The 25,888-nt window shown below is 43.9% G+C and overlaps 1 protein-coding gene and 1 long non-coding RNA gene across 2 annotated transcripts in view; one reads left to right on the plus strand and one right to left on the minus strand.

The window, feature by feature from the left end:
• On the plus strand, nucleotides 1-25,855 carry LOC141103402 (uncharacterized). The gene is made up of 3 exons (XR_012235319.1): nucleotides 1-118; nucleotides 7,310-7,494; nucleotides 24,677-25,855. It is a non-coding gene; the product is annotated as an uncharacterized lncRNA (long non-coding RNA).
• Nucleotides 1-25,888, minus strand: part of AKNAD1 (AKNA domain containing 1) — a 211,139-nt gene that overhangs the window by 61,201 nt on the left and 124,050 nt on the right. The window contains exons 10-13 of the mRNA XM_073592935.1: nucleotides 25,705-25,781; nucleotides 24,670-24,764; nucleotides 7,794-7,926; nucleotides 1,195-1,289 (exon numbers count right to left, since the gene is read on the minus strand). Coding sequence (XP_073449036.1) covers nucleotides 1,195-1,289; nucleotides 7,794-7,926; nucleotides 24,670-24,764; nucleotides 25,705-25,781 — 400 coding nt within the window. The remainder of the gene's footprint in view (nucleotides 1-1,194; nucleotides 1,290-7,793; nucleotides 7,927-24,669; nucleotides 24,765-25,704; nucleotides 25,782-25,888) is intronic.

A 25,888-nucleotide genomic window follows, 5' to 3' on the forward strand; every position in this document is an offset into this window, starting at 1 on the left:
GAGCTGTCAGCAGAGGTAGTGAGACGAGATAGACACACCGCACCGCACGCCGTACCAACGATTTGGTTCATACATACAGAGCCCTGAATAGGATGGTGCACTCACGCACCTATATTATGTGAGTACCCCTATGAAGGGAATATTTATTTTTAATAAAGTCCTTACAATATCACGCTATGGAGCTTTTTCTCTTTTATCCATGATCTGGAATACTACTGATTGAGGGAGTTGGATTTCATCACCTGCATATCGTTAGAGCCCAGGAGTGGCTCCCAAGCGTGTTTTGGCATAGTTTAAGTACTGTGTCACACGCTCTGAGGTGAGCGCATAGGCTTTTGGGGAACACTGGAAGAGCACTGAAGCATGCTATAAATTCTGCACTGGTTTTAAGGAGCATGATGAAAAGCACTTTATATGAACACTGGATTTATGCACTAGAAACTTTAATTTTGATGAACGTTTATGGTTTTTATTAATTAATCTGGTGAAGGAGTGGACATTTTATCCTAAATTTGCACCTGTATTTTTAATATTTTTCACATGTTGCACTTTATGAGTTGTATCACAACATTAATGTTACACGGATTATAATAGATTTCTGAATATATTCCCTTTTGATAGTTAAGCACTTTATATTAATATATATATTTTTATATATATATATTTTTTTTTTTTTTGTTTTCCTAGCGCAAATGCAACTTTATTTTAATTCATGAGTGTACCTACACGAGTATGAAACGTGTTTAGCGTTTGCAGCTTGGTTACGATACGCGCTCACTTTTATAGTACTGTTCCATTGTTGGCTCGCAAGATCTGTTTTATTATTTAGTTTTTATGAAAAACATTCTAATAAATGATCACCCTGTGCTCTGCGTACACTGGGAGCTTCCTCAACAACCAAAGTTACACCAGTGAGTGTATTTTTTAGTCGGTGCAGATAAAGAATGAGAAGAGGTGCAATGTGCAGTGAGCCATAGTAACTAATACAATTTTGGTTTACTCATTCTTAAAAGAATTATCATTGAAGGACACATTCTAAAGGAAACTATTGTACTCTGAACATTGTTGTTTGCTTATGAATCAAAATTACGTTTAGTTATAACAACAAAGCTGTATACTATTATTATTACTACTACTACTAATATATTTATTAGTAAAATAATAGTATTTATATACAATAAGTACATTACTTACATGCTGGGATTTCTACATTCAAGGCTTTCCGTTGGATGACAGACAATTTTCCTTGGCATACAGGCTGGGTTGTCCTCAGGTCTGCTTCCTGATAACTGTACAAAACATTAAAATATGTTGCTGTTAATTCCACTGATGAACAGCTGATACACCTGTGCAAGCATTCATGAAAAGAAAATTCACAGTTGAGGAAAAATACAGTTTAGCAAAAGTAGTAAAATGTAAATGCAACATACACATAAGACAAACAGTAGCAAAAATATATAACACTGTATAGCATCTAATGTGTAATATTAGTGTGTTGACATCTCTACAAATATTCCAGAGCACACAAAATGTAAACTGCCAAGGATGAGGGAAAATGCTTGTTTTAACTGTAAAAGTTTACTTTTAAATAAAAAATGGTCATCACCCCACATGCTCTCCTCCTTGATTCTAAAGGTAAAACACCTACTCCCTATGTAAATATACTGCCTGGCTTGCCCAGGGGCAACAGGGTGTTAAGTCTGTGGCTCAGAATTTATGTATGCCACTATATCTCTGTACTCTTTGAACTTTGCATAGCACCTGTATACAGAATGATATTGCTCCAAGATAGCATGGGCACCATTATTTTCTATCGCAGTGCAGTGCACTTGTTTGAAAGTTGGAGAGTGGAGACTAATGGGAAGGCTGCATCAAGCAGAACTGCTTTTGATTTTTGTTTTTTTGTTTGTTTTTTTTTTAAATCACAAAAAGTTTTATTTGAACACATTCAAGTATACATGTTTAATAAACAATCACAAAAGAATGCAAAGTTGTAATGTACAAAACAGTAGAAAACAATTAGGAAATTACAGCTTCCAATGGCATAGAGCTCACTAAAGTGAACATACGGCCCCACCTAGTGGCTGAAAACAGAAATGACAGTGCCATTAATATTGCACACTTCAAAGTCAGATAGTAATAACCAGCATTGAGTAACAAACAGTGTTCTACCCCAATGTCCTATCTATAATCAGGTTCACTGGGGCCAAGTCTGGTGTATCAAGCCAACCTCCCCAAACACTCTCAAATTTAGCAGGGCACCCATGGTGCTGGTAAATAACTTTTTCATATCTTAAAGTAATACCCATATGGTCTAGCCATTCCTTAAAGGATGGACGGGAAGTGCTTTTCCAGTGGAGGAAAATAATTTTATGTGCCTGAAACAAGGCTCTGAAAACAGCTTCCTTAGTAAACGCATCTAATATATATCATCAAAAACTTCCAGCAGACAGGGCCTGGGATCAGAAGCGATGTCTGTCTAGAATATTCTATTGCAAGAACAGATGTCCACTATCTGTGTCCCTGGGGACATCTCCACAGCATGTGGATGAGATCCCCATGATCTTTGCTACATTTTGGACAAACTGGTTCTGACAAAAGCCCCATTTTAAACAATTTCACTGGGTATAATGAACTGTACTATTGCAATAAACGCTGAGAATGATAAAGAGAACTAGCTTGCACTGCTTCCGGCACATTTTCCGAATATTCACCGGACAAGTCTCCCACATCAGACTCCCACAGATCCATGGCCTTACAGGTGTAGGCCTCCAAATAGATATTCAGTAGGGATGCATAATAAGAAATAAGACCCTTCTGTATTTCACTGTGCGGCAACAGCCCAAAAATAGGTGTTGGGGAAAGAGAAAAGTCAGGGGGCAGATTTTATGCCTGCACTGCATGGGACAGCTGCAAATAGTAAAAATACATGGACTGTGGCAGATCGTACAAAGTCCACAACCAAGGAAACGATAGTAGTTTACCAGCGCTAAAGATATTGTTCATATGTGTAATATCGTAACCACCCCACTTAGGAGCATAAGTAAGTTTCACCAGTTCCGGGTATGTGGTATTATTCCAAATAGGGCTAAATTTTGTAAACCCAGTAACCCCTTGCAGCTGTTTAACTTTACCCCAGATTTTGTGCATTAACCTATATGTGGGGAAGAGACAGTTGGATTTAGCAAACAATTGCGATTTTAAACCTTCTGGAAGTGAAGCTGATGTAGTGTGGTAAAGCATAATAGACAGGGAGGAATTCTATGTTTCAACAGAGCTTTTTGTTAATGCTGACCAGCCCTGGACAAGCCAGGCACTGTATGTGTATAGAAGATAATAATTTTATATTTAGGATTGATAAGGAGGGTCTTGGAGGGGGTGGCAGTTTCTTAGATAATAGTAAACTGTCATTTAAAAAAAAAAGACACTTATGGGAGAAATACAGAGCTGTCATTGCTAACCTCCGTCTGGAAATGCTAGTTGACTGGCTGATCCATTACCTTTAATACTGGCTTGAATCAAGTATGCAAATCCGAGATTTAAAGTATTGAAGAAGATTACTTAACCACTTCAGCCCCGGAAGGATTTACCTCCTTCCTGACCGGGCCATTTTTTGCGATACGGCACTGTGTTGATTTAACTGACAATTGCGCGGTCATGCAACGCTGTACCCAAACAAAATTGATGTCCTTTTTCCCCCCACAAATAGAGCTTCCTTTTGGTGGTATTTGATTACCTCTGCAGTTTTTATTTTTTGCGCTATAAACAAAAAAAATTGACAATTAAAAAAAAAAAAAAAAAAAATATTTTTTACTTTTTGCTATAATAAATATCCCCAAATTAAAAAAAAAGTTTAGGCCAATATATATTCTTCTACATCTTTTTGGTAAATAAAATCGCAATAAGCGTATATTGATTGGTTTGCACAAAAGTCATAGCGTATACATAATAGGGGATAGATTTATGCCATTTTTTATTTATTTTTTTCTTTACTAGTAATGGCGGCGATCTGTGGTTTTTATCAGGACTGCAACATTGTTGCGGATAGATTGGACACTTTTGACACTTTTTTGGGACCATTGACATTTATACAGCGATCAGAGCTAAAAATAGCCACTGATTACTGTATAAATGTCACTGACAGGGAAGGGGTTAATACTAGGGGGCGATCAAGGGGTAAATGTGTTACAACAGTGTGTTCTAACTGTGGGAGGGATGGGACTGCCTGGGGGAGGAGACCGATCGGTGTTCCTATATACTAGGAACACACAATCTGTCTCTCCTCCCCTGCCAGAACGTGGATTTTTGCGTTTACACTCACAGACCCTTGTTCTGGCTCTGTCAGGACTGCGGCGGGCACGCCAAGCGGCCGCTGTACAGCTAAGGCGATTCACGCAGGGGAGCCATTCCGGGGCCGCCGGCAAGCGGTTAAACAGTTAGACAACTACCATTTTTAGAAGTCACAATCATGACATATAGGGGTATTATTTAGGGGTAATTAAAAATACACTAAAAAAAAAAAAAAAAACAAGCCTAGTATATATGCTGGTAAGGTATCAGTGTACAGTGTAAACTATTAACAGAACATTTTTCTAATACTTCAAACTAATTTGTTGGACAATGGGGAGCATGACTGGTAATGGCAAGCTCCAGTGCACAATCATTTATTTAACCACTTGCCTACTGGGCACTTTTACCCCCTTTTGGCCTAGGCTAATTTTCAGTTATCAGTGCTGCCGCATTTTGAATGACAATTCATGCAACACTGTACCCAAACAAAATTTTTATCATTTTTTTAAGACAGATAGAGCTTTCTTTTGAAAGTACTTTATCAAGTTTTCTATTTTTTTTTTTTTTTGCTCAACAAATAAAAAAGACCAAAATCTTTGAAAAAAAAAGGTTTCTCTGTTATAACACTTTTGTAAATAGGTAATTTTTCTCCTTCACTGATGTGCGCTGATGAGGAGGCACTGATAGGCGGCAATGATGGGCACTGATAGGCGGAAATGATAGGCATCACTGATAGGCACTGACAGGCAGCACTGATGGGCAATGATTGGCAGCACTGGTTGGTAGCACTGGTGGGCTGATTATTAGTGCCCTATTTATCAGTGTGTATTTTCTGGTTATCGTCTCACCTCTGCTCATGCTCTGTTAGCGCGGAGAGAGGAATGCTGATAAATGGAAAATCCTGTTTACACTGTGATCAGTTGTGATTAGACAGCTGATCACATGGATCATGCAGTAAAGAGCCGCTGTGATTGGCTCTTTACCACGATCTGTAATGAATGTTGGCATGCATTAAAAAGGGGATTCACTCTAGAGATAAAATGATAATTCTCCCACTCTACAAGACTCTGGTCTGGTCGCACCTGGAGTATGCCGTCCTGTTCTGGGCACCAGTCCTCAGGAGGGATGTGCTGGAACTGGAGAGAGTCCAAAGAAGGGCAACAAAGCTAATTAAGGGACTGGAGGCTCTCCGCTATGGGGAAAGACTACAAGCATTGAACTTATTCTCTCTGGAGAGAAGAAGCTTGAGGTGACCCTAGCATAGGGAACAAACTTTTCAGTGAAAGGGAATTTAAAAAGACACGCGGTCATTCACTAAAATTAGAGGAGAAGCGGTTTAACTTTAAACTGCGTAGAGGGATCTTTACTCTTCCACAAGCAGTGGTAACAACGGGGAGCATCAATAATTTAAAAAAACTATTAGATGGGTATCTTAACAATCACAACATACAGGGGTGTACAATGTGCTATTAACATAAACGCACACACGTGGGTTGAACTGGATGAACTTGTGTCTTTTTTCAACCCCACCTACTATGTAACTATATGTAACTAAGTAAACACTGCTAATTGTCAAAAACTGATGCACCTGCTGGTGGCACTTTGGTTCTCAAACCTAATGGTTGTAGTTCCAGTGTCCACCAGCGGGTTTCTCCCAGCAGTTTCTAGCAACTCGTTTTTACCTGATGCTGGCTGCTGGGAGGGTATTTAGTCCCTCCTCTATTATTCCACTTTGAGTCAGTGTTTTGCCTGTTAGCCATATTCCTGCTTGCTAATCCCTGCCTTATCCTTTACTTTGTATCCAGTACCCCGTATTCTGTTTCCGCATTTCTGCTCCCTTGTTCCTAGTCCTGCCCATGCTCTGTTTAGGTCAGGTTCCTTCCATTTGTATATAGTTAGGTTGTTGGTTTGCTTTCGTGTTCATTTTTCACTTTTGCTTTGCTTATGGTCTGTTGGTGTTGGATTGCTGTTGTGTGCATGTCAGGAAAGACGTCTGCATAGTACAGCTGCCATTTCCAGACATACACATGTGCACAGGTGCCAACGAGGAATGAGCAGAACAGCTATGGGCACATATGCGACCGCTCATTCGCGTGCGCGTCTGTAATCAGGACTGGCGCCAAACTGCCTATTTAAACTGAGCTTCAGTGCTGTCTAATTGCTGCTTGATCTACAGCGTTTGTGCATGTTCTGATTCCTTTGTTGACTTCTGATCCTGATCCAGCTTGCTCCCGACTATCCTTGTCTGCTACCTACTCCGACCCCTGGCTTTGATCCCGGACTCTGTCTCTGCCTGCTGCTCCTGTTATCTTCCATCTGTTGCCAAACCCTGCCTGGGCCATGACTATGCTTCTGCCTGCCATTTATGTCTGATCTGCCTGCCAGTTACCTACCCGGCTCACCTGACCCTTCTTCTAGCTCCTCCAGCCTGCTACAGCTCCTTCAATTCCAGCTCAGCACCTCCGGGTTCCTGCTTCCTGTTTGTGCATCCACAGTCTGTCATCAGCCAAGTCTGCCAGCCTGTCTGCTGTCTCACCTGCCTGCTACCAGCCAAGTCTAGCTTCCTGTCCGTGGGTTCCTGGCTACTATCTGCAAAGATGTCTGGACTGATCCTAGGCACTCTTACCCTGCTGTGCTCCAGTGGCTGCTGTCTCACCATTAGTGGTCCTCGAGCCAGAGCTGTACGACAGGCCTTCCTCTACACGTCAGGATCCCCAACCAGGTACGTGGCAGTGCATTAATAAATCTTATTTTAATCATACACAGTCTGATTTTAGTCTTCTAAGTGCAGCTACACAGATCTGGTCATCCCTGCTGCTGGATGAAGTTTTGTATATCGATTTCCACAAGTCATCTAACAGGGTCAGTAGGATGAACGTTAGAGTGAATTTCCTGAAGCTTGCAATGTGAAACTTTGTTTTTCTATCTGTATCACAGATTACAATCAAACGGGCAATGCAGGAGTAACCCTAACTACACAATTACAATTAGAATGTTTTACTGATGTTTGTCTTTACAGCAGGCTTTATAAATGTGAGAGGCAGAATAGCAGAGACAGGCCTGCAGTATTTTAGAGACATGTCTCTAGTCGGCGTTCAAACATCATAAGCAGGTGCATTCAAAGAACCAGAACACTGACAGAAGATGTGGGGTGTGTTTGTGCAATACAGAAATGCCTGGATGAAAAACTGAAGTACCATACAGGTAGGTTATGCTCCTAAATCTTAATTTTCAATTTTAAGTGTAGCGTACCTTCAGTCACATAACATTTACCGTACATTTGCTAATGATGCAATATCAGAGCACCTTAAATTTTTTTTCTTGTTACAATTCTACTCTTTTGGATGCTTTTCACTATTTGCCTACTCAAAACTGTGTTGTTATGCAGTCTAGTACTGCCTATCAGTGGAACAGAATTCAAACCTGAAATTGTAATATGCTCCTATCAATGTTGTGTAGCTTCTGTCTGTTGGCATTTGTTTAGAATAGGAGTAATGTAGTACCTGTTGTGAAACAAGGGCTTATGATGAATACTTTTTAATCTTTCTAAAGTTTTCATTTTCTCTGGATTTCCTGACTTTCCATAGATTTCAGAGCAACGCAGGGCTGTAGAACTTTGGCTCTGGGATATGTTACCTGAAATGTCAAACATTTGCACCATTTTAATATTCAATGTTTACAAATAATTTCTGAAAACAATTATAAAACAAACTGGTCAGGTTTTGTTTAAATATACCATATACTACTAAAAATGCCAGTAGAATACAGCTTAGCATAGGGCTTCAGCCTCCAGCTAATGGCTCATGTGGTATGTAAAGCCTCCAGAATGGAATGGCTTAACCAGGACAAATATAAGCAGCTTGTTAAATTAACAGCTGAACCATGTGATTAAATACATATTATAAACACAAACCCAGGAAATGAATAATGTTTCATGAAAACAGAGTTTAAAATCTGCTTAGGCCTTTAAACACAGGTCAGATATGGCATGTTAATAGAAAAAGACAGAGGTGATGCTTACCGTGCATCTAACCCACTGTGATCAAAAACGTAACTGTACATAAAAACCCTAATTTAAAAAATAATAATGTGGCTAAATCCAAACAGGGGATTTATTTTATTTTGATCAGTTATGTGTTATTTATGGGGGGGGGCATTTTTTTCTGGGACATTTTTGACGCATAATTTTTCAGAACATTCTTGAGAGATTAGGCTCAGAAAAATTGCCACTGATTTTTTGAATAAATTCTGAAGAGAGATTTCAATTAATTTGAACAGAGTTCCCCTGTTTGGATTTTGAATCACCACTTTAATATTTTTATAAATTAGGTTTTTAATGTTAAGTTATATTAAAAGTTAAGTTTTTAGGTCACAGTGGGTTAAAAGCAATATCGTCTTTATATATATAGCTCCTACACAAGTAACCACGGACATAATGTTTTTGGATCTTCAGGTTATTATATTTGTTTTTGTATTAAACGACAAACACTGCAATTATCGTAAAATCTGTGAAAATTTACTTCTTTCACAAATCATATCAGGGCTAGAATGAATCTAGTTCACGGTTATTATACACTGCTCAAAAAAATTAAAGGAACACTGGGGAAAAAAATACTGATATGGACTGGGAAATGTGTTGGAAATGAAAGGATGCCACATTGTTTGATAGAAAATAAAATTATCAACCTACAGAGGGCTGAATTCAAAAGACACCCTGAAAATACTCATCTTTTCTGACTGTTTTTCTCTAGTTTTGCATTTGGCTAGGGTCAGTGTTACTACTGGTAGCATGAGGCGATACCTGGACCCTATAGAGGTTGCACAGGCAGTCCAACTCCTCCAGGATGGCACATCAATACGTGCCATGGCCAGAAGGTTTGCTGTGTCTCCCAGCACAGTCTCAAGAGCATGGAGGAGATTCCAGGAGACAGGCAGTTACTCTAGGAGAGCTGGAAAAGGCCATAGAAGGTCCTTAACCCATCAGCAGGACCGGTATCTGGTCCTTTGTGCAAGGAGGAACAGGATGTGCACTGCCTGAGCCCTACAAAATGTCCTCCAGCAGGCCACTGGTGTGAATGTCTCTGATCAAACAATCAGAAACAGACCTAATGAGGGTGCCCTGAGGGCCTGACGTCCTCTAGTGGGCCCTGTGCTCACTGACCGGCACACTGTGGAGCTCGATTGGCATTTGCCATTGAACATCAGAATTGGCACGTCCACCACTGGCGCCCTGTGCTTTTCACAGATGAGAGCAGGTTCACCCTGAGCACATGTGACAGACATGAAAGCGTATGGAGAACAATATGCTGCCTGTAAAATTGTTTAGCATGACCAGTTTGGTGGTGGGTGTCAGGGCTGGGCTCAGCCCTTCCTTCTCAGAGCTGGCCGCTCACCTGTCGGCCAATTGCCAGCTCCTATCTCCTGCATTCCTGTTTAAAGACTTGCTTTGCTGACATCCCTTCTGGCTCCAGATCCTGCTTGTTCCACTACATTGATCCCTGACTTCTGGCTTGGCTGACTATCCGTTCCGGTTACTGAACTTTGTCTATGTTTTGACTATGTTTGTTCTTTTTACTTTTATTAAACAAGTAGGATTTAACTGTACTTCTGTCTCGGTTTGATTTCATGGTTTCTGACAGTAGGCAAAGGCCATGAATTCAGAAGATGCAGTGAATCCACTTGTTGGTAATAATTTTTCCAGATTGGATGAACTGGATCACCACATGGATCAGTTTGCCATGGCGTTACAAATGCTCCTGAGTCGCACGGCTCACCTGGTATCTCCCACTGTGGCCGCTCCAGTACAACCTATGTTGCAGGCTGTCCCTGCTGATGTTCCAGTCTCTGTGCAGGCACCCGCTATGAGTATTACCTCTATAAGAGGTATGTCTTGTTCCGCTCCGCTTCCCCAGCGATTTGGGGGTGATGCAGTCCAATGCAGAGGGTTTCTCAACCAGGTTGAGATATATTTTGAGATGCTGCCCCAGGCATTTCCTATGGACAGAAGCAAAGTAGGTTTGCTTTCTGAGAGAGCCTTGGCCTGGGCAAACCCTCTATGGGAGACACAAAAACCTGTCGTCTTGACTTACCCTGAGTTTGTGGCTTAGTTTAAAAGGGTATTTGATGTTCCCGCATGCTCTGCTTCTGCTGCCAAGTGCCTCATTTCCATCGAACAGAGTACGAAAACTGTTGCTGACTACGCCATTGAATTCCGTACTCTGGCAGCAGAGTTTGCGTGAAACACTGAGGCCCTCGTAGCTGCTTTTTCTCATGGTCTCTCGGATACCATCAAGGATGAGATAGCAGCCTGAGATATACCCACTGAGCTGAAGAAGTTGATCACGTTTGCCATTCTCATTGACTCCAGACTCAGAGAAAGACTCTCTTTGAAGGAGCGCTTGCGGAAGCCTCCTGTATGTTTGTCTCCAAGCTTTGCAGTCCCACCCCTGCCTCCCTCACCTCCCATGCCTCCTGGTGCCAAGTCGGTCAGTGAAGGTGAACCCATGCACTTGGGTTTCACGCTTCTCTCTGAAGATGAGAGAACCTTTAGGAGGAGGGAGAGATTGTGCCTTTATTGTGGCCAGTCAGGTTACTTTTTGAAGTCTTGTCCTACCCATCCAGGGAACGCCTGAACTTTGAGGTCCTGTCACAGACAGACCTTAGGTGGCGTTGTTTCATCCCCAGTTATCCAGAAGGATCAGCCCCTGGTTTCGGTCACCCTGTCTTGGGCCGAGTCGTTCGTCGAGATACAGGCTCTAATCGACTCTGGGGCGGCAGGCCTGTTCATTGATGCTGCCTTTGTATTGAAGCACTCGATTCCGCTGCTGATGCGTGACACTTCACTTGCCATTGAGGCTCTTGACGGGAGACCTCTACAGCCTGCCCATGTGACTCATGAGATGGTTCCGTTATCCATGGCCGTAGGGGCTCTTCACCGTGAGATAATCCAATTCCAAGTTATTTCCTCACCTAAGTTTCTGCTGGTTATTGGTTATGCTTGGTTACAGAGGCACAACCCCTCTTTTGATTGGCTCTGTGCTGAGGTTCTCTCCTGGTTGCCACAATGTAGTAAGGCATGCTTCCAGAAGGTAGCCAAGGTCCTATGCACCTCTTCACTCTCCTCCCTGCCGGAGTAGAGTGAGTACCGCTATTTTAGCAATGTCTTTAACAAAAGTCAAGCCGGCAGTTTGCCTCCACACCGGCCGTATGACTGCGCAATTGACCTTCAACCTGGTGCCATACCCCCTCATGGCCGGGTTTACCCTTTGTCGGTGTTGGAGGATAAGACCATGGAGGAGTATGTTCCAGACGCACTTTCTTGAGGTTTCATCCACAAATCCTTGTCTCCTGCTGGTGCTGGTTTCTTCTTTGTGAAGAAGAAAAGTGGTGAACTGAGACCTTGTGTTGATTATAGGGTTCTCAATTGTTTCATGATTAAGAATGCCTATCCGATTCCATTGATTACGGAGTTATTTGACCGCCTCAAGGGAGCAACAGTTTTCATGAGGATTAAGGAGGGCGACAAGTGGAAAACTGCGTTTAATACCAGAACAGGCCATTATGAGTACCTCGTAATGCCTTTTGGCCTTTGTAACGCCCCGGCAGTTTTCCAGGAATTTATTAACAATGTCCTCCGAGATTTGTTGCAGTTATGTGTGGTGATTTATCTCGACGATATCTTTATATTTTCCAAGTCCCTGGAGACCCACCACACAGATGTTTGTCGTGTGCTTTAGAAACTAAGAGAGAACATTCTCTAATGTAAACTGGAGAAGTGCGGGGGGCATGTCTGGATGTAGAGGGAACAGGACGTGTTCCAGAGGAGCTCTGATCCTGTCTCAATCCGTTGCCATCCTGCTATTCACAGCATCAGGAGAGCCTCCAAACGCTCCCTACCTGTTCCAGGACAGCATCCGCACCAGTCCCAGCACAGATTGTGGGGAACGGCCGGCCGATTAGGTGTCGTGAGGTCCGAGGCCGGCCCCGCACTACAGAGGCCCACCGCCATCTTGAGGCCTGCTGTGTCTCCGTCCTCCCCGGGCTCAGGTGACATGATCCGCGAGCGCAGAGGCGGCGGGTAACCACATGCAAGCTCCGGCTGTCCCCGGAGGAGGCTGAACTAAAAAGGGTCCCGAGCGGACATCAGAGGACTAATTGAGGCCGGTTCTGGACATCACCTTGGGGCCTACTTTCCGCGGGCAGTGAGGTGGCCAATTGCCACACACAAGCGCTGGCTGCCCCCCCCCCGGGGGGGGGGGGGCTGTTCCGAGGGGGGATCTGAACGGACATCAAAGGACTCACAGGGGACGATTCCGGAAGCCCGCGGCCCACCGCCATCTTGCGGCCTACTGTCCAGGGCATATCCTCCACCATCAGGTACTGTGTGTCCCAGCATTGCGGTCCCACTCTGCATGTGCCATAATCCAGGCTTTAGATACACTTTACTACCCTCCCTGTGCTAATAACCGGCCCCCAGTGAGTGTGCTCTGCTTCCCCCCCCCCTGTGCTTCCACCCTCATAGAAGCAGTGCCCTGCTGAGGGTCCAGTGTGTGGCTGCCAGCTCATGATCTCCGCATCTCCCATCCTTTTGCCTCCTTCCCTGAGTCTGCCTGCTGCCCTCCACCATACTGCGGCCCACTGTCCGAGGCGCATCCTCCACGATAGAACTCTGTGTCCCAGCATCGTGGTGCTGTCCTCCCTCTGGCATATTTTGTACCCTGGAACCATAATACTGCCTTCCCTGGGTCATCGGTTGTGCCCCACCATTGCTGCCTTCACCCCTGCAGAAGCTGTGCCTTGCTGAAGCCCTTGATCCAGTGCAGGCTGCCCGGTGCCACTGCATCTCACATCCTGATATCTGCATCCCGGAACCTGCCTGCTTCCCCTCTGACAGAGGAACTTTGCCCCTGTGCCGACGTACCACTACTAATATAGTTTTCATCCTGCTCCTGGGCCCCAAGCTCTCAACCCTTGGCCTCCCCCAGGATCGAACTCCATCTCCGGGTGCTCCTCGGATGGGCCACCCTAGGACTCGTTGTTCCAAATCAGGTCCAAAAGCTCCTCGTGCTCCCCCTGCCTCGTCTGCAAGACGGTCCATGGCCAGAATGGCGGCTGGTGCACAGGCAGCTGCGGAGTCTGGGGAGGTGGCGGCTCCCACAGGAGCAGAAATCCTGGCAGCCATTACATCCTGCAAAGAGACTCTAACAGCAAAGATAGATTTCTTGACAGTGGATATCTGCCTCATCCGTCAGGATATGGACAAATTTCGGTCTCGTGTTGCTGAGGTGGAGGACAGGGTCTCCACGGTGGAGGATACGGTTCGATCGGATTCCAGGAAGGTGAAGGCCCGGCAGCTCCAGGTGAAAGCACTTCAAGAACGTGCAATAGACACTGAAAACCGCCTTAGGCGGAACAATATACGCATACTTGGACTGCCGGAGAGAGCTGAGGGCCCTAAACCTGCTGAGTTTACGGAGCAACTACTATCCACCCTCTTTCATCTGGGGGACGTGCCGCCCACCTTTGTAGTGGAGAGAGCTCACAGAGTCCCGCCGCTCCCTCCGAGGCCTGGGGCTCCCCCGCGCCATTTCCTGTTGCGGATGTTAAACTACCATGACCGGGATCGCATCCTGGCGGCGGCACGTGCCAGGCCTGAAATTAAGTATGAGAATACCAAATTGCTTTTTTTCCCGGACTTCTCTCAGGAGGTACAGCAACGCCGCAAATGCTTTACTGACGTGAGACGCCGGCTCAGAGAAAAAGGGATTCGATTTGGCCTGTTACATCCCAGCAGGCTACGGATTACTGATGGCGATAACACTTGTTTCTTTGACACTCCAGAGGCTGCAATGGAGTGGCTGGACACCCACTAATCACATATGATTGGGGGGTGCAACGACTGATTGCAGTCAGCAGGAAGTGGCTAAGTGTCCCTCTCCCTTTTAAAAAGGACTAACTCCTGATGACTCCCAGCACTAGCTACTCTCTGACCTTGGTCCCCTCCCCCCCCGCCACGCCCCATTTTATCCATGTTGAACGTTTATATCTTCTGTTACTGGATTGCCTGCCGACCAATCCTGCCTGAGGAGCTCCAATGACAGACACTGAATCATCCCACTTTTGAACAGAAGTGTCCTTGCTTCCCCCTGTTTCCCTTTCTATACAAAGGATCACTCTTCCTGAGTCGAACCGGGCTGCATTGGGAGAGATTATATCCACCTCCGGCCCTGTGTCCCAACTTCTAGGGGTCCCAGTGACCCAAGGATTCTATGGTGTTTCCAGTTAAGGGTAAAAACCCTACATCGATTTGTATGGTTCTCTGGCCTACAGTTTTGGTTTTTGAACCTGGTTTATACGATGTTTGGGTAGGGTATTATATGTTTTGGGGGGCGGGGTTTCTCTACTCTAAATAAATGAATATGCATTGTGCTGCTCTGATGTTATTGAATATAAGTGCCAAATTTGGGTCTATTTGCCTACACTTACCTGACAAGATTATCCTGCATTTATTTCCCCCTGATGTTCCATGATACCCCCCTCAAATGCTGAGTCGGTGACCATCCTATCCTGGAACATCAGGGGGCTTAACTCCAAATACAAACGTTCATTACTATTTCAATACTTAAAACTGCATAACCCCCATATAGTGCTGTTGCAGGAGATGCATTTAACTGGAAGTAAGGTGTTGGCTCTGAAAAAGCCATGGGTACAAAGAGCCCTTCATACGACCTACTCCTCGTACTCTAGAGGGGTTTCTATCTTGATCAGCAAAAGAATTCCATGTGTGGTCCATGAGGTTCATTTGGATCCCCAGGGGAAATTTGTTATGGTGGTGCTGAGTGTTTACAACAAGAAGTATGTTATTGTGAATGCCTATTTGCCTCCCCCGAGCCAGGTGCAAATTCTGTACACATTATATGAAAGGCTGGCTCCGCATTGCCCGGCATCCGTTCTCATCATTGGAGATTTTAATGCCACGCTGTCTCGGGAACTAGATAGGCCTTCCCCACAATCTACTTTTAACTCTGACCTAAGCACGTGGGCTCAGGCAACTGAGTTCCAGGAAGCGTGGAGGTGGCTTCACCCCCAGATTAGAATGTACTCCTGCTTCTCGTCCATATTTAAAACATCCTCCCAAATAGATTTGGCTTTTGACAATACTGCCCTCCTGGCTAATATCCAGGAGGCTAGTTACCTTCCCTCTGGCCTATCTGATCACCACCCTCTTCAGTTGACCATTAGGACCACCAGGTCAAAGAACAAAGCCCTATGGAGGTTACAACCCCATTGGATTAACAATGAAACAGTCCATGACAAGGTTTCTCCCTCTTTGCAGGACTACTGGGTGGATAATGCGAGGTCAGCATCCTTGGAGATGGTGTGGGATGCTTCCAAAGCTCACAGCAGGGGGTCGATGCTGTGGCGGCGGTTAGGGCGGAACTTGGGGACAGGGTCTCTGACCTACAACATAAAGTTGAGGAGGCCTTGACTCATTATTCGGCCTCGGCTCCGGTCCCTAACTTCCAGCACCTTTCATCGCTTAGAAGAGAGCTGCATCTCCATGTCTCAGACATCACCAGAGTTGGTATACAAAATAGCAGACAGGCATATTTCGAGCATGGGGATAAAAACAGCAAACTCCTGGCGATGCTAGCACAGCAAGATAGGCCCTTAGCGGCTATACCTGAAATCCTAACTGCAGAGGGTGTATTAGTCACCTCCCAGGAAGATATCCTATCGGCATTCACCAAGTTTTATACCTCTCTATATGTTTCCTCACTTCCTGATGATTTAGATACTGCACCAATGCTCTCCATGTTAGACACACTAGCACTGGGATGGCTCTCCGATGCAGAGAGACAATTCCTTGTTTCTGAGATTACATCAGAAGAGGTCAGAGTGGCCATTAGGTCTTTCCCGGCAGGAAAAATCCCCAGGCCGGATGGAGTGCCCATGGAATATTATAGAGCTCACATAGAACTGCTCACCCCCAAGCTAGCTCAGATGTTTCAGGCCTGCCTTCAAAAGGGCTCCTTACCATCCACTATGAGGGAAGCCCATATTGTTCTCATTCCAAAGCCTAATAAAGACCCTAAGTTATGCGCCTCCTACAGGCCGATGGCACTCCTAAACTGTGACCTAAAAATACTAACCAAATTACTGGCCGCTAGGCTTAATAAGGTAATTAAATCCCTGATTGACTCTGACCAAACGGGCTGTATGCTGGGTAGATCCACAGATATTAACATACGCAGACTATTTTCTAATATTCATGCCCCCCATACTAATCAGGGCACGAGTACCATTGCCACACTTGATATGGAAAAGGCATTTGACACAGTGGAATGGGTGTATCTGTGGGAGGTATTGAGAAGAATGGGTTTCCCCCTGAAATTCATTGACTGGATTCGTACATTGTATACTGGTCCTCAGGCATGCATTAAAATGAACGGCTCCCTGTCTCCTCCGTTCCCCCTGCAGAGAGGCACCAGACAGGGATGCCCTCTCTCCCCGACTTTGTTCACCCTGGCCATGGAACCAATAGCTGAGGCCCTCAGGAGCTCGGCCAAGGTCCGTGGGCTTAGGGTGGGCTGGCTGGAGGAGAGAGTGGCGCTTTACGCTGATGATTTACTCCTTTTTTTAAATGACGCTGGTGACTCTCTGAGGGGCGCGCTTGGGATCATGGATGCCTTCTCCGCCTTCACGGGACTGAAGGTGAATTGGCACAAGTCTCAGCTCTTTCCGGTGGATGAGGGGGCCAGGTCCTCCTCATCCTCCTCGACCCCACTCCAGTGGGTGGATAAATTTACCTATTTAGGTATCATCATCTCAAGGGAGAGTGGGGACTTTGCCCGGCTCAATCTTGACCCTGTCCTAGCAGTTATTAGATCCAAACTGAAGGCATGGAGCAATCTTCCTCTTTCCCTCATTGGGCGTATCAATCTTCTTAAAATGAAAGTCCTCCCTAAACTTACGTATATATTTAGAAATTCCCCACAATGGTTGACCAAAACCTTTTTTAATTCTCTTAAGCATCTCTTCCTCTCCTTCATTTGGGGATCAAAGCCACCTAGATTTAGATATACCACTCTGACCAGGCCTGTGGACACTGGGGGCTTGGCTCTACCTGATTGTCACGAGTATTTCTTGGCCACTCAGCTTGTGACCGCCCATTGGTGCTTGCAGCCGGACCTGACCAATTCTGCGACGGTGCTGGAGGTGGCTATAGTGGGGTCTCTGGAGGCCTTGAAGGGGCTACTATTCAGGGGACCAAAAACACCTCACTCCCTCACCCCTTCTATGCGCACCACTATGCGGGCATGGAAGGTGGGAGAGGTGCTGAGGGCACCCCAGCCGAACTCTTGGTCTCCTCAGACACCCCTGTGGCTGAATCCTAACCTATCACAGTTTAATACTATCCCGGATCCACAGGCCTGGGCCAAATATAAAATATTGACCCTTGAACATGTCATCACCAATGGGGATCTCATTCTCTTTCACGTATTGCGTACCAAATTTAATATACCCGCTAAGGCCCACTTTCGGTATATTCAAGTACCTCATGCCTATAGGTATCAGTTCTTAGGCCAACCGATTGTATTGAAATATTCAGAACTCGAATCCACCCTTCGGGTGAAGGATCTCGAGAAACCCACGTCTCAGATCTATGGGTCCCTGCTGGTCGCTGCCGTTCCCGAGTTGTCCTCCCTCCGCAGGAAATGGGTGGGGGACATACCGGAAATGAATGAAGATGATTGGAGGGAGATCTGGGACTTTCCATTCTCCCCTCTGGTCTCAGCCAGGGACAAACTGGTCCAATACAAGATCATACACAGAGTTCATTACACGCCCCACAGGCTGCACCAGATGTCGCCCGCATATTCTCCAGCGTGCTGGTGCTGCTCCTACCAGCCGGGGGACTTCTTTCACATTTTCTGGACTTGCCCAGTAATTGTACAGTACTGGAAAGAAGTACTCCAAGTGATCACTAGGATCACTAAGATTAGTATCCCGTATGATCCTAAACACTGTCTACTGGGACTAGTGGACCAAATGCCAATACTCAGAGCTAGGAAAATACTAATATCTCTGTTACTATACTATGCACGTAAAGCCATCACGATGACCTGGAAACATCTCCCCCCTCTGTTAGATTCTGGAAGAGCCTAGTGAATGCCAGTTTGCCCCTTTATAAAGCCACCTACTCGGACAGGGGTTGTCCCCAAAAGTTTGAAAAGGTATGGACCTGTTGGTTAGATGATAATGCCACGGCAACTGATACAGTAACCAATTCCTAAATTAGCATTATGGTTATCATATATGTTGGCAAGTTGACCCAATATCTCTTGTTCATATCTCCTGTTAGTTCAATGCAGAGCATGGATTTTCCTGAATTAAAACCTCTCCCCCCATTGGGGTATAGTTAAAGTAAGTTTGTTTATGTTAAATGATGTGCCCTGGTGCGGTCTATAGCCGTATCAGAGGATATGCCCCTGCGTGGGCAATGTTTCGCCCCTGTGTGGGTACCTTTTGTATGACAATATAAAACTTAATAAAAAGATTTTGCAAAAAAAAAAAAAAAAATTGGAGAAGTGCGAGTTCCATCGTGAACAGGTTAAATTCCTGGACTATGTCATTTCCACTGCTAGTTTTTCGATGGACCCAGAGAAACCTTATGACCGCTGCTTTGTCCCAGAGAGCCTCCGTACCGCCGTGCTCCATACTTACCATTCTCCCAAGGCTGCTGGCTACCCTGGGAAGAATCAAGGCTTTTGGGTCATTTCCCAACAATTCTGGTGGCCTAGTCTATGTGCTGATGTAACCGCCTTTGTAGCTGCCTTTTCCGTGTGTGCTCAGAGTAAGACTCCAGGGCATCTTCCAGTGGGCCTCCTACAACCCATACAAAATGGAGAGAGGCCCTGGACTCACCTGTCTATGGATTTCATTGTGGAGTTACCCAGCTCCCAGGGCAACACAGTTATCCTTATGGAGGTTGACCGGTTCTCAAAAATGTCTCATTGTATTCCACTTAATCAGTTGCCCACTTCTAAGCAACTGGCTTCCATTTTTGCGCGGGAGATCTTTCGCTTACATGGGCTAGCCAAGGTGATGGACAGGGGTAGTCAGTTTGTGTCCCGGTTCTGGCGAGCTTTTTGTGCACAGTTGGGAATTCATCTTGCTTTTTCCCTTTGCGTATCACCCGCAGTCTAATGGGGCTGCAGAACAAGCCAATCAGTCCTTGGAGCAATTCCTACGTTGCTATATTTCTGACCATCATAACAACTGGTCAGACCTATTACCATGGGCAGAGTTTGCTCACAATGGTGCCTTGAATTCCGCTTCCCGATTGTCCCCATTCATGGCGAACTATGGTTTCCAACCTGCCATGTTGCCTGACTCATTTGTTCCGCAGAGTATTCCTGCATTAGAGGAGTATCTGCATGTTCTTCGTTCCACTTGGGCACAGGTCCAGGAGGATTTACGACATGCTAATGATAGGTACAGACTCCATGCTGACCGCAGATGCCTACCCATGCCTTCCTACCAGGTTGGGGACAGGGTCTGGCTGTCATCTTGCAACCTCCGACTTTGTGTTCCTCCCTGAAGTTCACACCTCGGTTTATTGGGCCTTTCTGTATTCTTTGCAGGATTAACCCAGTGGCTTACGCATTAGACCTTCCTTCTAACATTTATATTTCGAATGTATTTCATGTCTCCTTATTAAAACCTTTGTTCTGCAACCGCTTTACCACCTCGGTGCCACGTCCTCACCCTGTACAGGTTGAGAACCATGAGGAGTATGCAGTACAGTCCATTGGTGACTCCCTTGGAGTGCATTGGAAGGGGTACAGTCCGGAGGAGCTCTCTTGGGTCCCATCCTCGGACGTACATGCCCCTGTCCTCCTCCGTGATTTCCATAGACGTTTTCCCCTCAAGCCTGGTGGTCCTCCGAGGGGGAGGGGTCATTTAGGAGGGGGTACTGTCAGGGCTGGGCTCAGCCCTTGCTTCTCAGAGCTGGCGGCTCACCTGTCGGCTAATTGCCAGCTCCTATCTTACATAGTTACATAGTAGGTGAGGTTGAAAAAAGACACAAGTCCATCAAGTCCAACCTATGTGTGATTATGTGTCAGTATTACATTGTATATCCCTGTATGTTGCGATCATTCAGGTGCTTATCTAATAGTTTCATGAAGCTATCGATGCTCCCCGCTGAGAGCACCGCCTGTGGAAGGGAATTCCACATCCTTGCCGCTCTTACAGTATAGAACCCTCTACGTAGTTTAAGGTTAAACCTCTTTTCTTCTAATTTTAATGAGTGGCCACGAGTCTTGTTAAACTCTCTTCTGCGAAAAATTTTTATTTCTATTTTGGGGTCACCAGTACGGTATTTGTAAATTGAAATCATATTCCCTCTCAAGCGTCTCTTCTCCAGAGAGAATAAGTTCAATGCTCGCAACCTTTCCTCATAACTAAGATCCTCCAGACCCTTTATTAGCTTTGTTGCCCTTCTTTGTACTCGCTCCATTTCCAGTACATCCTTCCTGAGGACTGGTGCCCAGAACTGGACAGCATACTCTAGGTGCGGCCGGACCAGAGTCTTGTAGAGTGGGAGAATTATTGTTTTATCTCTGGAGTTGATCCCCTTTTTAATGCATGCCAATATTCTGTTTGCTTTGTTAGCAGCAGCTTGGCATTGCATGCCATTGCTGAGCCTATCATCTACTAGGACCCCCAGGTCCTGTTCCATCCTAGATTCCCCCAGAGGTTCTCCCCCCAGTGTATAGATTGCATTCATATTTTTGCCCCCCAAATGCATTATGTTACATTTTTCTACATTGAACCTCATTTGCCACGTACTTGCCCACCCCATTAATTTGTTCAGATCTTTTTGCAAGGTTTTCACATCCTGCGGAGAAGTTATTGCCCTGCTTAGCTTAGTATCGTCTGCAAATACAGAGATTGAACTGTTTATCCCATCCTCCAGGTTGTTTATAAACAAATCAAATAGGATTGGTCCCAGCACAGAACCCTGGGGAACCCCACTACCCACCCCTGACCATTCCGAGTACTCCCCATTTATCACCACCCTCTGAACTCGCCCTTGTAGCCAGTTTTCAATCCATGTACTCACCCTATGGACCATGCCAACGGACCTTATTGTGTACAGTAAACGTTTATGGGGAACTGTGTCAAATGCTTTTGCAAAATCCAGATACACCACGTCTACGGGCCTTCCTTTATCTAGATGGCAACTCACCTCCTCATAGAAGGTTAGTAGATTGGTTTGGCAAGAACGATTCTTCATGAATCCATGCTGATTACTGCTAATGATACCGTTCTCATTACTAAAATCTTGTATATAGTCCCTTATCATCCCCTCCAAGAGTTTACATACTATTGATGTTAGGCTAACTGGTCTGTAATTCCCAGGGATGTATTTTGGGCCCTTTTTAAATAATGGTGCTACATTAGCTTTTCTCCAATCAGCTGGTACCATTCCAGTCAGTAGACTGTCTGTAAAAATTAGGAACAATGGTCTGGCAATCACTTGACTGAGTTCCTTAAGTACCCTCGGATGCAAGCCATCTCTCCACAGTTACTCAGCTGTTGATGATATCCTGCTCGCCAGTCCTGTCTACTTAAGCCGTCCAGCCCAAAGGATCTCTGCCTTCGCCTTGGTTAACATCAAAGAGCCTATCTCCTGTGTTCCTGTTTAAATACTTGCTTTGCTGACATCCCTTCTGGCTCCAGATCCTGCTTGTTGTTCCACTACATTGATCCCTGACTTCTGACTTGGCTGACTATCCGTTCCGGTTACTGTACTTTGGCTATGTTTTGACTACGTTTGTCCTTTTTACTTTTATTATTAAACAAGTATGATTTAACTGTACTTCTGTCTCGGTCTGATTTCATGGTTTCTGACAGTGGGTCAGTGATGGTCTGGGGAGGCATATCCATGAACGGACGTATAGACCTCTACAGGCTAGACAATGGCACCCTAACTGCCATTAGGTATCATAATGAAATCCTTGGACCCATTGTCAGACCCTACGCTGGTGCAGTGGGTCCTGGGTTCCTACTGGTGCATGACAATGCCTGGCCTCATGTGGCAAAACTATGAAGCCAGTTGCTGGAGGATGAAGAAATTGATACCATTGAATGGCCCCCACGCTCGCCTGACCTAAATCCAATAGAACACCTCTGGGACATTATGTTTCGGTCCATCCGACGCCACCAGGTTGCACCTCAGTCTGTTCAGAAGCTCAGGGATGCCCTGGTCCAGATCTGGGGGAAAAAAAACAGGACACCATTCGTTGTCTCATTAGGAGCATGCTCCGCCGTTGTCAGGCATGCATACAAGCATGTGGGGGGGCCATACAAACTACTGCGTACCATTTTGAGTTACTCAAATGAAATTTCAGCAAAATGGACTAGCCTGCTGAATCTTTTTTCCCTTTGGTTTTCGGGGTGTCTTTGAATTTAGCCCTCAGTAGGGTGATAATTTTCATTGCCATCAAACGACATGGCATCCTTTCGTTCCACACATTACGCAGTCCATATCAGTATAGATATCCAGCATATTTTTCCTCCATTGATATCTAATGTGTTTTCAAAGTGTTCCTTTCATTTTTTTTGAGCAGTGTATATATATTTTCAAACTTTAAGCTGAAAGAAGCATGTTCTCAACTGGGAATGCATGTGAATCTATGACCAAAAACATAAGATGAGAACAGAAAGAAAAGCTCTCAGGTTGCATAGTTTACAAATTAGGGAATTTTTGTAATCTAATAGCAAATTTAAATTCACCTGCATTTGTCAGCCATTAATCCAAAATCAGGTGTTTGATGAAACACAACCGTTGTTTGGTAAAAATATGTGTTAGGTGAGCACAAGAAGAAGAGCACAGCAGATCCTCCATACTATTCAATGGCAAACATGTGTTCAGCAGATCCTTAAAGTAGAACTAAAGGTAAAAGGGTTTTTATTTAAATTTTGGTTTGAATAAGGGAGGGTTGTAATCCCTGTCAGTTTTTTGCCATTTGCATCCCATTGGGGAGATTTCCCTTTCCTTCTGTCCCCGAGCCACAACAGGAAAGTGAGAAAAATTATTTGATAGTCACCATGTTCACCAGAACTAGTGTCCCCATTGGAAGATTTCCCCTCTATTCATGTTCTGATGTCTACTCAAAATGTGTGATTTTCATTTACTTTAACTCTCAGTGATAGCGGTCACCAGGACAAATCGAGAAGGTAAATCTCCCTAACAGGAACACAAACAGCAAAAAAAAAATTGACTAGTGTTCTATTCCCTCTCCACACCATCCAAAAATGTAAAAAAAATGTTGCCTTCTGTTATACTTTAAATATTATTGTTGAATCTTGATTCACTAATGACTGCTAGGAAGGACCTTCCATGTTCACTCTCATAGGCTTACTTGCCACACAGTTTAGCCAGTCATCAGACATGCTGGTTTAGTGACATGCCCTAGTCCATAATAAAAAAAAATAGTATTCTTACATATAAGCCCCTTTTTAAAACCTTGGCATTGCTGTATAGAAATTCGTGTTAAATATAATGTAAAATTATAGTTACAATAACGTACAATATACCTTCAGTCTAGCAATTAGCAATGTGGTCCTGTTTTTTTTATTTTTTATTTCATTGAATAGAATTATAGTTCGTTCAATGCTCATCGTGTCTAGTAACACATGCCATAAATGGCAAACTAGAAAATTTGGGGGTATTTCAGTAGCAGGCCCAATTTTAAATTTGTGTAACAAAAATGACTTTTGAGATGGGAACCTTGGCTTAATTATGCCCTAACTTCTCTGTTCCCTTCTAGTCTCAGTTATGTACTGTATAGTTCACGTTTAAGACTTTTGGTCCCAAATTTGTGGAAGAAATACCTAGCTCACTTGTCTTTTCCTTCCTATCCCTCTTTCCCTCCCTCCCCCTTTTTCCTGCCAGAGGAGGTTGCCTACATTACATTGCTCTTTGGATGAAGTCTATGTTATTCTTCATCTCTGCTTTATCTGTTGCAAATGTATGTAGACAAATTGCCTTACTCTTGACATATACATTAGCAGAGGATACACTGCAACATTTATAGACCTGGGCTGCTTGAACAGCCATCACAAAAAAGCATGCACTAAATAAGATATACATTTTATAAACAACTTTACATTACTTTACTCTGTTTCTAATTTGTGTAACCATATATACAATCCAGATTAGAACTCCTGGAGACCTAATTTAGAGCTAAGGGTTCTTTGCTCTTTGTATTATTATCAAACACCTAATTATTTTATGTCAAAACTAGAAGAAGATGGTATATTCCAAAATATACAAATTGTTATAATGTATTTTTATTTTCTTACTTTGTAGAAAAAGACTAGTGGAGAGGAAATTCTGCACAGAAGAAGCATGATCCATTGAAGTCACATATGTTTGCCTCGTGGCCAGCTGGTCTGAGCTAAAAAAGAACATGTAGATGATACCTTATACTCTATGCTGTAATTCCAGATAATTCCAGATTACAGGCACAAAAGATGGAAAAATTCAGTCACTCTAAATACCAAATCCTCTAAAACATAATATTTCTCAGCTCTTAGAATAATACTGTTATATGAATTTACCTTCAACTTCCGCAAATAAATAAACATCACACATTGCTGCTTTCTTAGGCAAAGGTCTCTCTGGTTATTACTATCATGTTAACATATCACATTGCATTTTTTCTTAATATAGCAATTTATAGAACAATGCAAACACAATAAAAGTATAGTAATGTAAATAAAGTAAAAAAAAATGTATAAATGGACACATATTCCACCACAAAATAGCTATGATCAAAATGATCCATCCATCATGAAATGATCCTCATTTCAGTTCATAAAGATGTACATTCATTGAAAAGTACTCAGCTATGCATGAATATTTCAGATCCTTCTTACTTTATATTACACTCCTTCCTTACCAGTACAGCAGGTATAATTTGAAAACAGGATCACCTAAGTAACAGCCTTTTGTGCTGTGCATTCTACTGTTAACAGCTTCTGTGAACAGTATTCTGTTAACAGATTGCTCACAGTTGGACTAGTCAAAGGAGGCACAGCTCTTGCTTTTTCTAGCCAACATGTTGCCCTAGTGGACTTTCTGTCTGTAGAAGAAACAACATTTGCAGAGCTACTGCTTTGCTTTCTTAAATAGCCTGGCATACTGTAAAAACAATATATGATGGAAGCACCCAGTAATAAATGTTTATTTGTTAAATACATATGTTTTACAAATTATGAAACATATTACATAAAACTCTTTATAATGTGGTAAGAAAATATTCGCAATAAAACGAATGAAAATGATTAGAATAGCTTGTTTAAATATTAGTGACATAACAATATACAATTGCTCACCTATTTGTCATGCTTTTGGGACTGAGTTCTGATGTCTTAGAGATTCTGGGACTAGTCAATGAACTCTGATAAGATTGCTATTATCAAAAAATAAATAAAATGTATAGAAAATATAAAATAAACATTTAGGCTTTTCATGGATACAACTTCAAGGTACAGATATATAAAAACCAGACAGATGCAA

Source organism: Aquarana catesbeiana, linkage group LG07 (assembly GCF_042186555.1).
Source record: "Aquarana catesbeiana isolate 2022-GZ linkage group LG07, ASM4218655v1, whole genome shotgun sequence".
Lineage (NCBI taxonomy): Eukaryota > Metazoa > Chordata > Amphibia > Anura > Ranidae > Aquarana > Aquarana catesbeiana.